This window comes from Manis javanica, chromosome 7 (assembly GCF_040802235.1).
Source record: "Manis javanica isolate MJ-LG chromosome 7, MJ_LKY, whole genome shotgun sequence".
Taxonomy (NCBI): Eukaryota; Metazoa; Chordata; class Mammalia; order Pholidota; family Manidae; genus Manis; species Manis javanica.
In genome coordinates, this window is record NC_133162.1 from 84682677 (window position 1) to 84700045 (window position 17369).

At 41.9% G+C, this 17369-nt stretch overlaps 1 protein-coding gene across 13 annotated transcripts in view; it reads right to left on the minus strand.

Annotated features, from left to right (window-relative positions):
- Positions 1–17369, minus strand: part of MTR (5-methyltetrahydrofolate-homocysteine methyltransferase) — a 231355-nt gene that overhangs the window by 52411 nt on the left and 161575 nt on the right. For all 13 annotated transcript variants that reach the window (XR_012133305.1, XM_073241249.1, XM_036999299.2 and 10 more), the window contains 4 exons: positions 16681–16801; positions 8302–8383; positions 3465–3563; positions 2422–2497 (listed from right to left, as the gene is read on the minus strand). Coding sequence is in view for 12 of the 13 variants with exons in the window: in XM_073241249.1 (XP_073097350.1) it covers positions 2422–2497; positions 3465–3563; positions 8302–8383; positions 16681–16801 (378 nt within the window). In the remaining variant the exon portion in view is untranslated. The remainder of the gene's footprint in view (positions 1–2421; positions 2498–3464; positions 3564–8301; positions 8384–16680; positions 16802–17369) is intronic.

The following is a 17369-nucleotide window of genomic DNA, read 5'->3' on the forward strand; positions in this document are numbered from 1 at the left end:
ATGGAGGAGTAATTCTTCAGTGAACCTTGAATAAAGCTATTCTTCCCACGCAGCTGACTGACTACACCACTCTTAACTCCCCACTCAACCCTTCCACTTCCACGCCCACCCAAGAAAAAACAGACTTGGGCTAACCTTCGTTTGTACAAATGAAGACCATACTAAAATAAAGACCACTGTAGAAAGACACATATAGTAAGCTGCTGACATAGTTTAAAAACATGTATCAATAACCTATATTGCCTACTGATACATAGGCACACAGTCAAAGTGGAAGGAAACGCATGGGAAGGAGGTGTCAAATGCAGGATCATGCAGGGGAGGGGCGGAGGGGCATGTGGGCAACCTCACGAATAATAATACATGTGTATTATTGTTTCCTTTTTTAGAAATGGGCAGTAGGTTATTTCTTAAGTGGCTAGTAGGGATATATAGATATTCAATATATTATTATTTATAGTGAGTGAGTCTACAATACATCTTAAGTTAAATATCAGTAAAAGCTTCAGAGACAGGTGGTGCTGCTGGGCTTTGGGGGACACCAAGGGCAGCAGTACTGGGCCCCTCGCTGGGCCACATGGGCTCAGGCCAGAGGCCCACATGGCGGCCGGGCTGCCAGCTTCCCGGCCTCAGCCTCACTTGCTACTCTGTAAACAGGGATCTGAGAACTTCCACTCTCCTGGCAACATCAGGGACTGTGAGGTAACAGGGCAGTCTCCAGGGAATTTCTCTCATTATATAAGACAAGTGAGAGGTGAAAGTTTAGAAAAGTATGAGCAGCATCTCGGTGTGGCCTGGAAATCACCTTCTCAGGCATGTTCACAGTGACTTCCATTTCTTCCCGGTCATCTTCTTATTCTATAGGATAATCCCTTCTTTAAATTATTCCACTACTATCATTTGTGTGGTAATAAAGAAGAACTACAGACATCCTCCAGATCAGAGCTTCCTCCTGCTCTGGAGGAGGAAGGCAGGGAGAGGTGATGGGCTGCAGAGTCGAGTCATTGAAGGACATTATTTTAGAATAAGCTTGTTTTCCAAAGGCTAAGATTTGCCTGAAGTTTCACCAACAAGGACCTTAAGAGGACCCTTCTTTCTCACTTCATGGACTTCCTGCAGCCACCTGAAGACAGGGTTGTCCTCAAAAACAGTTCTGAGGCTGTACCTTTGCCTCAATACCCATTGCGCAGCCGGTGGAGCCTCGCAGAAACCCTGCATCGGGGGCTTAAAAAGCGTCTTGACCATCGCATGAGGCTGGGCTTTCAGACGCCTATTTCCACTGAAATGAGTTTTGGGTGCTGGGCTTGGTTAAAAGGGACTTATCCCTGGGATAAACTTTCAGCTTCATATTGGGAAGTAAAGAGAAAGTAATAGTTTGGACTATATAGTGGTTTATATTTTCTCAAGGCTTATACATATTTTATCTTCACAACATTTCCATAAAATAGTTCCTTTTTTACACATTATAAACTGTGAAGCATGGAAGTTCGATGCTCAAGGCCACTCAGCAATTTAGAGTCAGAAGCCAAACTGGGATTGGAACTCAAGCCTCCCAACTCCCAATATGGCATTTTCTCCACCAAACTGCACTGAACTCGGCATGGCTGACATTCAAACCAAGCTCACCTATGTTTCCACTTTAATCCTTTCAACTCTGCTAAGCATGTATAGGATGCAGATGACATGAGCAAGGAAAGCTGATCTGAGAAATACCTTGGCAATATGGGGTCAGTTAACACAACCCCTGTTCTCCCTGTTCACATCTCAGTTTTGCGTTTGTATCTCATGCATCCCTGAGCCTGTCAAAACATCTTACACATGTCATTCCCTAGTGGACACCTATGTAAGGCAAGAAGGGTGGCTGGATATAAGAAAGGGAAGAAACCAAATAAAGGAAAAAGAGGCATCCATCTAGAGTGAGAGTAAACAAGAAACAGGAGATCCTGCTTTGCTGAGGTGTTTCACAGGTCTGCTCAACATGAAGGCAACTGCAATTTCAGACACTCCACATCTGCACGTGGGCCTGCCTGGGTCCCAGGCCGACCCAGCGACAGCACCAACCAGGCAGACCTCTGGAACAGGCTTCAAGCTGAAGGCCCACTCGAGCACAGCACAGAGGAAAGAGGGTGGGTTTAGAAGACAGATCACACATAGAATCCTAGTAACCTTTCAAGTTATCGCTCAAACCTCAGTTTCCTCATGTTCAAACAAGACTAACAGCCCATTCATTACAGAGTTGTGTCAAGGGCTCAGAGCTGCCATGGGCCAATCTCAGGGCAGTGTCTGGTTCTACATAAATGGCACTGATTTCCTTTTATTTTCAATCATCACTCTCATTCATCATTATTAGACACAAGTAAGAGTTGGTGGCTGCTCACAGGTATCACATGCAGCCTTTCTATAACCAATAACCAAACAGACCTGGATGAGGCTCCGACAGCCAGTCAATATGGAAACCATTTTTTCTAGCTTGACTTAAGGTCAAGTATCTTCTCTCCTACGAAAAAAAGGAAAGTTACTTAGTCAGAGATGCTGAATAAGCTACTATGAAAGTAGGTCTGAGAGAGCAAGTACATAAGGTTTGCAAGAAAACAAATGCTCATATTAATATAGAAGCTCTTCCTTTTCCATCCCACAAGGCTTCATATCAGCATCAGAATAACAGAGCAAGAACTCAGTGAACATCCATTAAGCAGTGATATGTAAACACAAGACGGACCTGCAGCCTTGCTGTGAGGTAAGCAGGTTCTTTTAGAACAAGGCCAGTGTGACTGGCTGCGTCGACTGCCTTAAAGATCAGAAGGCAGAATGAAGCAGCTGACAACTGTGGGCAGACCTAAGGGTAGGGGGAAGCCATCCAGAGTCTGGGCTGGCCAGCCCTGCAGAAACATAGATTTTTGTCGTGCTGCCTGTTCTCTCATTTCACTTGCCTAGCCAGCCCCAGTACATCTGCTCCAGGAGAAGCACCCCAGTGACTTCTAGAGGGCGGGCATGCTTATGCTCCATGGGCAGCCTGAAGCTCACCCAGAGAGGGGCAGTCCTTGAAATATCATTCTGCAGGTGGTGCTAGGCAATCGGGGAGAGGCTTACAACAGTCCTGGCTAATTTTCTTCCATTACTTCCTCAAGAATAAAGATCTATGGGAGTCATTTCTGTACCCTGTCTCAGCTCATTTTCCTGCTGGTTATGAGCTCATGTTTTATTCATTCTCACAACTCTGGTATCTAGCACAGCACCTAACACCTACTGCATACCCAATAAATGTTTGCTGGAATAAATAAAATTATTTTTAATATAACCAAAAATTATTGGGAACTTAGACACTGAGGAACCCTGCTAACTAGAAAATAGGACTCTCCAAAATGATCCTAAACCTTTACCCTCCTCAAAACAGTAAAGTCACATTATAGACTATAGAATCATTTTATTACCCAAATAAGTGGGAATCTGTCTCCATCACTTACCTTGAGAGACTCATAATGGTCCTGTCTAATACCTTCGTATTCTTCCACTATCTCCTCAAAGTAGTCATCCTTTAGATTCTCATCTAGTAGCTGAGAACACTGCAAAAGCAAGGTCAAGGGTCAGTGTACACAGAGCAGTGAAGAAGATAAAATAGGTACAATACTAGCCAGTTGTGTGACACCTCCTTCAGGAAACCTTCCCATGTTAACATCAATTCCTCTCCTTTACCAAATTCTCTGGTTCCTGTCTGGGTTGCAGTAAAGGGCTAATTCAGTACGCCTAAGACGTTCAAATCTGGCACATAACAAAGAAACGATTGGCTCTTGATGGCTCCTGGGACATAAGCTCTAAGCCCTCGGAATATGCTGCCTGTTAAGAGTACCTTTGTCTACCTGGGGCCTTGGGCCACCCCAGATGGTTTATGCTACCAAAAAGATTTATAGGGTACGTGGCTCACGCTTCATTTTTTGAATGCTGGAGGGGCTGAAGACTGAGTATAAGGTCAGTGTGGTAAGATTCCAAGCCTGCATGACTGACTCCCAGGAGCCTCAGGATATCAAGGCTCTGGGGAGCTCCCCTGGTGGCAGTGCTCTGTACTGCGTGTTACATGTTGTCACACTTCACTAGTGGAGGAATAAAGCACTGTCCATATGAGAGGACATGGGAAGCTCATGTCTGATCTTGCTTGGATTCCACTCTACGCATCCTTTGCCCTTGCTGATTTTAATCTGTAGCCTTTCATGGTAATAAACGATGATTGTGAGTCTAACTGCATTCCGGAGTTCTGTGAGTCGTTCTGGCAAATCACTGAAACTGGGGGTGGTCTTGGGGACCCACAGCCCACTGGTTAGGTACTCCTCTTTGGTGTTTCAAAGATCCTTGGTTCATCTCTCCCTCACTGAGCTTACCACAGGCTCTTAGTCTGTCAGTAGTGGACAAGTACCCTGGGACTCCACCTTAACCACATTCATTTCTAGCTCAGTGCCTGGTGCGTACCAGATGCATCCTCACTACCTGTCTGCTGAAGGAATGAGGCCACTCCTCAACCACAAGCTTCTGCTAGATAAGAAAGGAAACCCATCTTCTGAGAAGTGAGGCTACTCAGTAAACTGTAAAAGTAGTATCAGCTGAATCTTATTTATGACTGCTTATCAAGTTGGTAGAATACCTCCCACCCAAGCTCAAAATAACATCACCGAGAAAGAAGAAATGGCTGTTACTGATGACATCAGTTCAAACACCCAAGAGTGGCCCCATCTTTGCATCCTCCAGCAGGATTTTAACACAAAAAAGGGAAGCTCAGTATCATAATCTGAAATGGACAAGTTAGACCAGGTGATGGCTAAAGAGCCTACCAGCTTCAAATTCTATAATTCTATGTGAATTTTCTAAGTATCTCTAATAACAATCCAACCACCTATGAGTTTATATACAACTATGTCACTTTTAATATTAAAGAACATAATCAGAAAAGGCCATCATGGCAAGCCTAAAAATAGGCACCACAGAGCGTTGCCCAGTCTTGCATTAACCCTACTTCAATGGGGTCCTCATTGAGGAAACCCAGTAGAAGAGAAGTGAATATAAGTAGGGATGCTTATTTCTGAGCTCCCCAATGTATATACAACCAAAGTTTTAGAAGATTGTTGCATTCTGCTAGATTTTAAATTCTGAGAAGGCAAAACCCTGATTTCCTTAACAGACTAAGAACTTAACAATACCGTGACACAGGCATACTGGGTAGAAAGAACATACCACTACAGTTAGCACCTTCCACACCCATTAGGCAGCCTGTGCCTGGGTCCATAGTGGCAATACCCACCCTGCCCAGTCTGGCTTGCTTGATGGAAACAAGTTTACAGACAATTAATTATATGGGCTACTCTAAGTAAAATCAGAATTCATCATGTGGTTTCATGTTAACCATTCAGACAGTACAGCTTTCCTGTTCCTTCCTGCACTATTCATTTTTCATGGGAATAGCAGCCCAATGAGAGGGAATAAGTTGTGGAGCACAGGCCTGGGACAAGCTCAGTGCAGTTAGACCAGAAGACTGAACCAACAGTCAGCACGAACACGCTGCACATTGACCCCTGGAAAATGTCACTACTAATCTCTCAGATGGTGGCATCAGACTTACATTCTAGTAATTTCAAAAAGGCGGCTATTTCTTTGTCTATGAGAAGGGCTAATGTGGATAAAGTGAAGGTTCCTGTGGCCAGGATTCTCACCTGGCCCTCGTTGGCTAGCTCACTACACACATGTGGGCAATGTGTAGCTACTGACTCTATATAAAGAGCTCCACCCAGTGTTCTAGGGGACATGGTGGCACAGCTGTAAGGCTGCAGGAGAGCAGAGCAGAGGCTGGAGTTACAGCAGAGCTGAGGACAAAGACTGGGATGGCTGTGCAGGCAGAGAAGCCCAGAGGCAGAGACCAGCTTGCTGCATGCAGACTCGCTCTGAGTGGATGGGATCTTAGTGATTGACCTGACACTGTGGAAATAAAGTTGGGTATAAACGCTTTCACCCCAAGAACATTCTACTCTCATATGTTTGGTCACATTGAAACCATAGTGAATTTACCCAGGGTTGAAACCCACTGGCAAGACAGCCAACCCCTGCGGGTTGCCCACTGGACCAAACAGGAGCACAAGAGCCCGCACCTTATCCCAAAACCCTACTCTGCAGGGCTAATGCCACTGGAAGCTTGGGCTGAGGACACCACAAGGAACAGTAGCAAAATGCACCAAGTTTGCTTTTCCAGAGCCAACAGAAATTCAGAGAACTGTTGGAAGTTGCAACTGTGCCTGGATCCAACTTAAAATGGAGTTGGAGATGAACCAGAAACACTCCCAGATTTCCTCAAGTCACTTTTCCTCATTCAGACTAAAATCTGTGCCTCTGGGCAGGTTCAACCACCATTTTTAGGGCATGCAATGTATGCAGCAGCATGGTAACATACACCAACACAAGGTTAATGCAAGTCCTGCCCCACCTGTTAATTTCCTGATAATTTCACCAATCCCTGATAAACATGCATAAACCTTCTGTATACGCTCTGTCCTCCCTCTGAATTCAGGGAGACCTATTTGAACCTTGCCTGTCTCCTTGCTGATAGGTCAGCCTCACAACAGAGCCTCTCCTTTGGCAAATGCAGGGATCCCATGTTTGGCTTACGGCATGTTGGGCAGTGGACCCTTATCAGCTAGGCCCACATTGCTTAGCTCCTCAGGACAGCAAATTGCTTAGCTCCTCAGGACAGCAAAGGGGTCAAGAAGCCAACTCCTTCCCAGCTAAAGCCCTTCCCCTACCTGTAGGGGCAATATTACCACTGTAAACTAAATAGATCGACAGTGTGGCCTCCAAATGGGAAATCTTCAGAGTCCTTCATAAGCAATTGAAAACAGCAGTAAGCCTCAAAAAGAGGCCCATTGGTTACTCAACCATGGACTTGATTCAAGCTCCTTATGAAGCACAATTACATTAACAATCTAAATGTAAGATAGAAAAAACTGCTTTAAAATTGATTCGTAGAAACAGAGTTTATTTGCATATTAGTTTACATCATTGACAATTAAAAAACTGAAATTTTATGATTTCCCTTTAATTTATTTTATCCTTCTTAATAGAGGCAAATTGTTAAATATTAACAGGAGCAAATCTGACATAGCACAGAGTAAGGCCATCTGTACTCAAATTCCACACCTGTCACATGATGGATGTGCAGCCTCAAGAGAATTACTAACCTCCTCATTCCTGTTTCTATGTCTCTGAAATGGAGATAATGACAGTGTCTACTGCATGAGGATAAAAAAAATCCATGGAAAGCACTTAGCATGGTGTCTGCACACTGTAAATTTTTAATAATGTTAGCAATGATTATATAACTTTCATATAAATAAATTCACAGATCTGAAAGAATTCATTTGGAAAATGGCTCAGGAAATGTGGTCGCCCTAGTTCAGTCTGCACGGTATCACCTGGGTCTCACAAATACCAGTCCCCCTCAGTACCTTTCCTTTACAAAATGTGAAGGTTGGACTAGATTTGGGTTTTTAAATAGTGCTCTTTCTTTCTGTGAGAACTAGGAGTGGATGAGGATGGAAGGGGTTGCTTGTATTTGTACTATACTGGGTTTCCAGGAAACACATCACTTGAAAACAAGGTTTCTGTGGCCAAAACTTGGAAACCACTGGACCACATGGTCACTCAGATTCCCTCCAGCTACTATATCTTATTATTCAATGAAAATAATGAAGCATGTATCAAGAAGAGGATGATACTAGGCTTCACAGGGAGAAAAGCAAGAAAAAGCATTTAGCTAAGTTGCTTACTACATTACTTGAGAAAAAGAATCTATTATTTTAGGTTTTGAACATTTGGTGAATGTTTTTGTCTTTGGATAGGATGAACTGGCCAAGGTTAAAAGTTTTTCTATCTAGAAATAGGTCATTTTTTAAAATTCTATGCTCATTTTAGCTCTGGCATGGAATTAAGAAAGTATAAATTTATACAGCCCAATGGCTGGGCTCTCTCTAGGTTGGTATCAAGGTCAAAGTGTCTTGGTACCATTCCTCTGTCACTCAGACTACCATCTCCAAGGTGGACCGGGAGGGGCTGCTGCCCTGGAAGTGCAAGCACAGGTTACACTCAGCTGGCCCTCCTTCCTACAAAGTCCACAGCTGCATGACACACCCACACGCTTCAGGCTAGTCCTTCACATTTTTCAGTAGAATTGGACAAAAGCAAATAGAAGATCTTGCACAGTACCCTAGCTCTTAATGCCCCTTTGTTCTCTTTTAAGACACATGGAAGTAATGAAGGCCTCACACTTACCACCACCACACTCTTGGACGCGTCCAGGACGTGGATTACAGGCGCACTATATCTCGGAGCTATTTTAACTGCTGTGTGGGTTCTGAAAAGAAGGGTCAGGAAGAAAAACATCCATTAGCGCTGACAGTTCTTACACAACTCCTGTTCAGAACCATTAGAGATAATGTGTTTCTACAAGGCTTTCCTGAGAATGATTCCAAGGTACTTAACAAATATTACACTTCAAATTTCCCTTTTAAAATGAGAATGATTTTCTCCCCACACTAATATGGGGGAACCCAAGGGGAGAAGACATGGACTTGTTGGCCCAGGCACAAAGAAGTCTGTGACAAAATGAGAACGACTTTGTCCTCAGCTGTCAGCCAGAGAGACAACAAGCGTGCAGCCTCACACTGGTTAGCAGCCCCTCTGCTAAGGCAGCCAACCAGCCCAGGCAATTGCACTCTGCTGTCATAAAGGTTACATTTAGTTTTTTCCTCCCAAAGAGCTGGGATACCAATCAGGGCCCCTGGGGAACCAGCCATCAGGCAGGGCACACAAGACCCCACCCTAGCTGCTGTTCTCTTTTCCTGAGAGACATCCCCACTCCTTGGCCCCAACCCCACCTTGTCCTTGTAGTATGGAACCTCAGACTCTAACTAACAGAAATAACACAGAGAGGCAAAAACAACAAACATATTTTATACTAACATTGGCCTAGCCCCAAATCCCTATTGTCAAAACTCGAAAATGTCAATACTGAGGAAGAACCATCCTTCAATCCTTATAATCACCTAATAAACTAAAGCGCAAAACACACTGCCCAGTGATTACTGTTAATAGCAATAACATAAGCTACACACCGGCTATTTCACTGTAGAAGATAACACGTGAAAGTGAGAGCTGAAGGCGTACATATTCTCCCTTACGGAGCTGACAGGCCCTGAAGACAAGAGAGAGGTGCGGGCTCAGCCAGTCCCACTGAAAGGGGGGCACTGTCCCCACAGGGTGAGCGGTGCTCTCCAGCTTTTCTCCTCCTTCCTTCTCCCCTCATGTGGCAGCGCCATTCCCCAGAGCAGATACTTTCATATTCTTTCCCCTCAACTACAATGTACTTTCATTTGGGAAGATGTCCAGAATATGCTATCATGTGAGGAAAAAATCAAAGTAGCAGAACAGTGTGTTTAATACAATTCTGTTTTTTTAAAAGCAAACACTACCAGCCTCAATCTGCCCTAGCCAACCTAATATACATGTCAGTGTATTTAGAAAAACACAGAGAGATACACAGCAGTATCAACATTGGTTGTATGGAGGCTGGGGTGGGGCTGGAGATACCACATTTTACTTCACATTCCTCTGAACTTCCTGATATGTTCTAACAAGTGTGGATCACTGAGGTAACTTTTAAAAACCAAGAGAATACCACAGTGCTGTATATATGTGAGTGTTTTTAAGAAACTTCTCATGGAAAGCTCTAAAAATTCATTCCCAATAAGACAGGCAAGACCACTAACATTTCACCTGTCCCCATTCTAAGCACATCTCTGCATATAAACAGAAAGTAAAGGATTAAAGCCATAAACCACAAGAATTGAGCTTGAAGATGGAAGTTCAGGCCTAAGCCAGTTAGTGTAAGCAAGATACATCATTTGGACCAGAAGGCTGGGTGCAGAGCCATAGGGGAAGTGGGCCACGGCCTGGAGCAGCGAGTGAACTCCACTGCCCCAACAACAGGTTTGTATCCGCACTGCACTCAGGGGACCAAAGATTTGAAGATTATGTTCCATTTCTTGGATGGGGAAGATTTTCAAACAGCAGGAAAAGTTATAAAGAAGAAGCTGCTTCCAGTTTCAAAACAGAACACAAATCAGACTATGCTTGCTTCCTCTTCTTCAGATGGTCAGCAACTTGAGCACATGGAAATATTTTAACATATATTCTGCAGGCAGTTGCTCCAGGAAACATTTAGACTGATGTGACTTAGATGATATTTCTCTTAAGGAGAACCAGTACAATTTAAAAATTTTAAAGCAACACAATTAATATTCATTAGGCATCCACAGTCTCAGTACAATTCTGGCCATTTTCTCTTTGATTATCTTCTGGACAAGGGCTCTGAAAAGAAACTGATGGATTCCTCTATTAAAAATAAGTAAATTAGTAAATAAAAGCGAAGTGCTACTTTCCAACACAAAAACTGACAAATCTAGATGAGCACAGGCATGAAATTTGAGCTTCCTAAGCCATTGAGAGTCCTTTAAATTTCCTTATAAAATAATTTGATATTGATTTCACTTTCTTCTAAGCTTCCATTTATGCCAGCTTCTCCAGGTGGAAGGTGACATCTCTCAGGTGTCTGAAAAGATGCAAAACATTGAACTCTCTCCTCCCCTTCCTGCCTACCAGGAACAAACGGCTAGATGCTGAGGCTGAAACGCAAATCCACCTCTGTTAAGTCACTCATCAACCTTAGGATTTAATTAGTCGACTCCAATACTTGCCAAATGGGCATGGGTTTTAACCTGATTCTTTTTAAAATTCTGAAAAAGAGGAAGCACTCTAAGCATTTGTTCCCTGTTATATCCCATCCCAGAATCAATTTCAAGTGATTTATATAACTGCAACATGACCAAAACTTAAAATTTGAAGAGAAAAACATGAGAAAGGGAAAATTAAGGAGCCATGGGGAGTAAGATCAGCATCTAAAATTCATTCTATGAAGCCCCACACCCAGTCCTCAGCTCTCAGCTTCCCTGCTGTTGATTCAAAGAGCAAAATAATACCAGTTATGTGATTCAGCACCTTACTTCCTAACAATTAAAAAAAAAGCCTCAGGAAATTACCTCTGGCTTTGAGCAATGTGACTTCCTATTGAATTCTCTGTTACTCAAAAAAATAATTGAAAAAGACATTTTTGCAGCTATTGGCTCTGAACCAGTTAAAAATTGAAAGCTAACTGCCAGACTTGTGCCCTTGGGAAGTTCTGTGGCTAACAGGGCCAGATTTCCCCTAATGTCATTTCTAGTTTGTGATACCCAAACCATCTGTATTATAGATAGGAGAACACTTAGCTTTCTCTGCTCTTATAGCTACAGGTTAAAAAGGGACAGTCTAAGCATATTTCTACCCATATATGGCTCCAAATCTGTATAACCCTTTCAACTTCTCCAAGGATCCATCCACATTAGGCAGCTGTAAGCATCATTTCTAGTATCCTGGGGGTACGGTTCTCATTCCATCATGCTACTGCAGGTCACGGAAGTCTGGAAAGCCATGACGTTATACTCCCTCTGTGATCTGCTTTCAGGACAACTTGGGAGTTGAGTTCCAGATATTCTACATCTTTTTCAGGAAACCTCAAACTGGAAAAACCCAACTTGAGCCGCCATCTGCTCAAATATAGTTAGCAACAGAAAGAACTGGAAGCCCACTGAGCCCTCAATAGGTCTGTGGGAGGTAATAATAAGGGCTCTCTGAGGGCTTCTGAGACAGTTAAATTCCTGAACACTTTCTAGCAAAGCTAACTCTCCTAGGAGTAGATGACTTTCTTATGCAGATGCAAAATCACTAACATAAAGGAAAAAAATCAGACTTCAAGAAAATAAGAACTTTTGTTATCCAAAAATAGCACTGAGACAGCAAAAGCCAAGCCATTTCAGAAGAATCTATTTGCAATATATATTTCTGATAAAGGAATTAAATCTAATATAAATATAAGGACTATATACAAATCAACAGAAACAAAGACAGAATACCCAGTTTAAAAGAATTAAAAAGCACACCCAAATGGTCAATATACACATGAAAAGGCACTCAACATCAGCAGTGGGTAGCGAAATGCAAATGAGAACACTGTCAAGATATATTACATATACACTAAAATGGATAACACTGAAAAAGATGTAGAATATCTGGAACTCTAACGATTGCTGGTGGGGTGTAAGTTCATATGATCATTTTGGAAAACCACCTGGCAATATATAATGCATAGCTTATGATAGAGCAAGTTTGTTTCAGAGCAGGAACACACATATAGCAGCATTCTCTGTAGTAACCCCAAACTGGAAAAACCCAAATATCCACCAATAGTAGCATAAATAAAATCACTATATTACACAATGGAAAAAAAAATCATTACAGCAATGACTTTGGGCCTCACAGACATAATGTTGAGCAAAATAAATTAGACGTAGAAGAATACATGCAACAGGACTCCATTTATACAAAGCTGAGATGCAGACAGAAACAACCTAAAGACACAGAAGACAGAATAGTGGTTATTTCTGTTGGAAAGGATCACCAGCGTGGGAACCCAGCAAAGTTCCCCATGTGCCATTAATCTAGGGATGGTTACTGGGGTGGGGGGGTTCATTTTTGTAAAAATTCATTAAGTTGTATGTCTATGATTTGTGTGCTTTTTTGTATGATTGCTATACTTTGGTAAAAATGTTTACTTCAATAAGAGGACTTGATGAAGCAAAATGGCAGGTCTGAGACCTCATCCACCGACACCACTTTAGAACAGACTCGTAACGGAATTTTACACCGAAGTTCTTGGAGGGTGACTAAGAATCTGGTTCTCAAAGCCTGCTCTGGCCCTGCAATGGAGAAGGGGAAGTTCACCTGGAAACTATACCAGAGAAGCCACTGCCAGTAGCTGTTACTCTCCAACAAAAGAGGAGAACCAGGAAAGGAACAGCTCATCAGGAAACAAAGCACTAGTGTTCTGGAAGAAGCCTTGGGAGGTCAGTGGACCCAGCTTTCTGCCTTTGGGAAGGAAAACATAACAGTTTCCCAGACAATAAGAATAGAGATTTTGCAACAGCATGAAGAGATAGTGGGCGACTTCTGATCTGATTAGTTATAACTTGATATACCAACTTATAATTGTTAAAAGCCTTTATTGCTAATTTTGCAAATTATGAATCTTGGGAGGCTAGTCATGTTGCTTCTGAATGTTTTTTTAAAAGCCTCTTGAATCTGGTGGCTCTTACTTGAGATCTAATAGAGATAGAGATATAGCAGAATGCACTACTTGGTAATGTTCCAATTTGCACAAGCAGCAATAAGTGGTTTCTTGATCTTGAACTGAATGTAGTGTCCTACCACTTAAAATGGTTCTTATATTGAAGCCAGCATCACATTTACATAACTCACAATATATTTCATTACATTTGTTCATTTAAATATTTACTTATTCCATTTTACAACTCTGGTTTTAAAAGGTATCTCATTCTGACAATAGTTTGCAGATTCTCTTACATTCTCTTTACTAAGCTAATGAATATTCACAATATAAACATCAAGTACACAAGCTCAGCTCACTGAAATCCCAGTCCCCAACGGTTGGTCATATCCCTGGAGAATAATCTGCCACATATCCTAGTGGGAAAGTCCTTCATGGAAAAACAAATCCAGTTGCATAACATGGGCAACACCCAACCGCCAACTATTGAGTCCTTCAAGTATGAAGATCAGTTAATGGATAAATGACATAGAACACTATGCTTACTCATGAAAATGATCTATTCTGATTATAAATGGGATGATGGTTAATTTTATGTGTCAATTTGGCTGGCCATGGGATCCAGTTTTTGGTCAAACACCAATCTAGATGATTCTTTGAAGGTATTTGTCTAGATGTGATTAGTATTTATATCAGTAGACTTTGAGTGAAGCAGACTATTCCTCCATGATGTAGGTGGGCCCCATCCAATCAATTAAGGACCTTAATAAAAAGACTGAAATCTCCCAGGGAAAAAAGGAATTCTGCCTCCAGTTAGCCTTTGGACTCAAGATGTAATTAATTGTTGCCTGCTCTCCAGACTGCCAGCTTTCCCTGCATATTTCAGACTTACCAGCCCCAATAATCATACGAACCAAGTCCTCAAAACAAATCTTTCTGTACACATTCTATTGATTCCATTTCTCTGAAGAACCCTGACTAATACACATGGCTTAACATACAGTTCTTTCCAGTGTGAAAGAAATTTTAGAATACTTCTGACCAGACCTCTATTGTATATTCACATTAGAAAAATAAACTGCTCACTTGTAGGGTATTCAAGTTTAGTGCTCCACTTGGGCACCATTCCCTGCCAAAGTAAACTACATAAGGCATAAGGAATGTGTCACAAAAAGTCTAGTACTCAACCACTTAAGACCCCAAATACCTAAAGCAATTCTGAGAAGGAAGAATAAAGTGGGGGGGGGGGGGATCTCGCTTCCCAACTTCAAGCTCTACTACAAAGCCACAGTAATCAAGACAATTTGGTACTGGCACAAGAACAGGCACATAGACCAGTGGAACAGAATAGAAGGTCCAGATATTAACACAAACATATATAGTCAATCAATATACGATAAAGGAGCCATGGACATACAATGGGGAAATGACAGTCTCTTCAACAGTTGGTATTGGCAAAACTGGACAACTACATGTAGGAGAATGAAACTGGATCACTGTCTAACCCCATACACAAAAGTAAATTTGAAATGGATCAAAGACCTGAATGTAAGTCATGAAACCATAAAACTCTTAGAAAAAAACATAGGCAAAAATCTCTTGGACATAAACATGAGTGACTTCTTCATGAACACATCTCCATGGGCAAGGGAAACAAAAGCAAAAATGAACAAGTGGGACTATATCAAGCTTCTGTACAGCAAAGGACACCATCAGCAGAACAAAAAGGCATCCTACAGTATGGGAGAATATATTCATAAATGACATATCAGATAAAGGCTTAACATCCAAAATGTATAAAGAACTCACCACCTCAACAAACAAAAAGCAAATAATCCAATTAAAAAATGGGCAGAGGAGCTGAATAGACACTTCTCCAAAGAAGAAATTCAGACTGCCAACAGACACATGAAAAGATGCTCCACATCACTAGTCATCAGAGAAATGCAAATTAAAACCACAATAAGATATCACCTCACACCAGTAAGGATCACCACCATCCAAAAGACAAACAACAACACATGTTGGCGAGGTTGTGGAGAAAGGAGAACCTTCCTACACTGCTGGTGGGAATGTAAATTAGTTCAACCATTCTGGAAAGCAATATGGAGGTTTCTCAAAAAGCTCAAAATAGAAATACCATTTGACCCAGGAATTTCACTTCTAGGAATTTACCCTAAGAATGCAGCAGCCCAGTTTGAAAAAGACAGATGCACCCCTATGTTTATTGCAGCACTATTTACAATAGCCAAGAAATGGAAGCAACCTAAGTGTCCATCAGTAGATGAATGGATAAAGAAGATGTGGTACATATACACAATGGAATATTATTCAGCCATAAGAAGAAAACAAATCCTACCATTTGCCAACAATATGGATGGAGCTAGAGGGTATTATGCTCAGTGAAATAAGCCAGGTGGAGAAAGACAAGTACCAAATGATTTCACTCATATGTGGAGTATAACAAAGGAAAAACTGAAGGAACAAAACAGCAGCAGAAACACAGAACCCGAGAATGGACTAACAGTTACCAAAGGGAAAGGGACTGGGGAGGATGGGTGGGAAGGGAGGGACAAGGAGGGGGGAAAAAGGAAGGGGGATTACGATTAGCATGTATAATGTGGGGGAGGCATGGGGAGGGCTGTGCAACACAGATAAGACAAGTAGCAATTCTACAGCATCTTACAACACTGATAGACAGTGACTGAAATGGGGTTTGTGGGGAAGACTTGGTGAAGGGGGGAGCCTAGTAAACAAAATGTTCCTCATATAATTATAGATTAATGATATCAAGAAAAAAAAATCTAGTACTCATAACTAAAATATTTCTTAGCAAATATCATTATGATCATGATCCCAGGAAAAATCTGACAAAATGAATAGTGATGACAAGACCAAATTTGAACTTCCTCCTCTTTAAACTGTTTAACCCAAAAGTTTCCACCTTTCAGAAGCAACTTGTCAGAGTGATCCTTTGGTTCATTCTCCCTAGGTGGGCCTTCTTTTTCAACTCTAACAAGGTGGGAATTTCTTTAAGGGAACCTGTAGTTCTTCAGTTGGACAGAATGGGCTCAACTTCCAGCAATGTCTGGGTGTCAAAAACATGACTTACTCCTCTCAGTATCAGACTAAGTAGAGAAGCTTTTATTACAATCTCAGGAACTGATAGGAGGAGATTAAGGAAAAGACAATCACAAACCAAAGGAATCCAAACCAGCAAAGGGAAGGGAAATGGCCCAGGAGTCTCCCACGGTGCACTCCACAAGTATTCTGGCTCTTGCCAAATGAAGACCAGAAAGTTCATGGTTTTTTATAGTAAGGAGCCAATGCACCAATCATAAGGGAAAACAGCTCAGATTTTATCACTGTTTTTAAACAGTGGCATTGAAGAGAATTTGCAATGAAGCACAGAGCTCATTAGCATGACTTACCTCGAAGTGGTTGCTCCTCCAATCAACAATGGAATCTTGATAGCTAATCTCTCCATTTCCTTGGCAACAAAAATCATCTCATCCAGGGAAGGAGTGATGAGTCCTGACAAGCCTATTATATCTAGTGTTGAAAAAAGGAAAAAAGGACAAGTGAGAAGGAAGATGAGAGAAAAAAAGAAAAAAAGGATGATGACTCATCTTAAAACTTTATTAATAAAGCCCACAATACCTACAGGAATTACCAATTTCTAGTTCTAAGACACCTTTTCTGAGTGAGGCCCTTCAGTGTATTGTTAACGTTTGGTAGTAAAAATGATCTGTAACTTAAAGTTGCAATAATGTACTTGCCACAGTCTGGGGAAGCCAGACAATAGGATATATTGATCGTTCATGATTTCCCAGACTCAAACGTATCACAGAGTCTGAAGAAACATAAACACAATGACCCACAGAGAAAAAGTCTAATACAACACTGTTCCCTTAGGAGAAACGTGTCTCCATTCCCCATCTTCAAACCCACAAAGGTGTTACCGCCACTGTAAATGGCAATGACGGCAGCCCCCGTGCAGAAGCTACCCGAGTGTCCGAGGCCCCGCCGATCCCACATGGGCTGGGGCATTCCTGCTCACAGACAGACCTGTGGGGGAAACAAAACTTAGAGAGACATCCAGAGGCACAGTCACACAGTA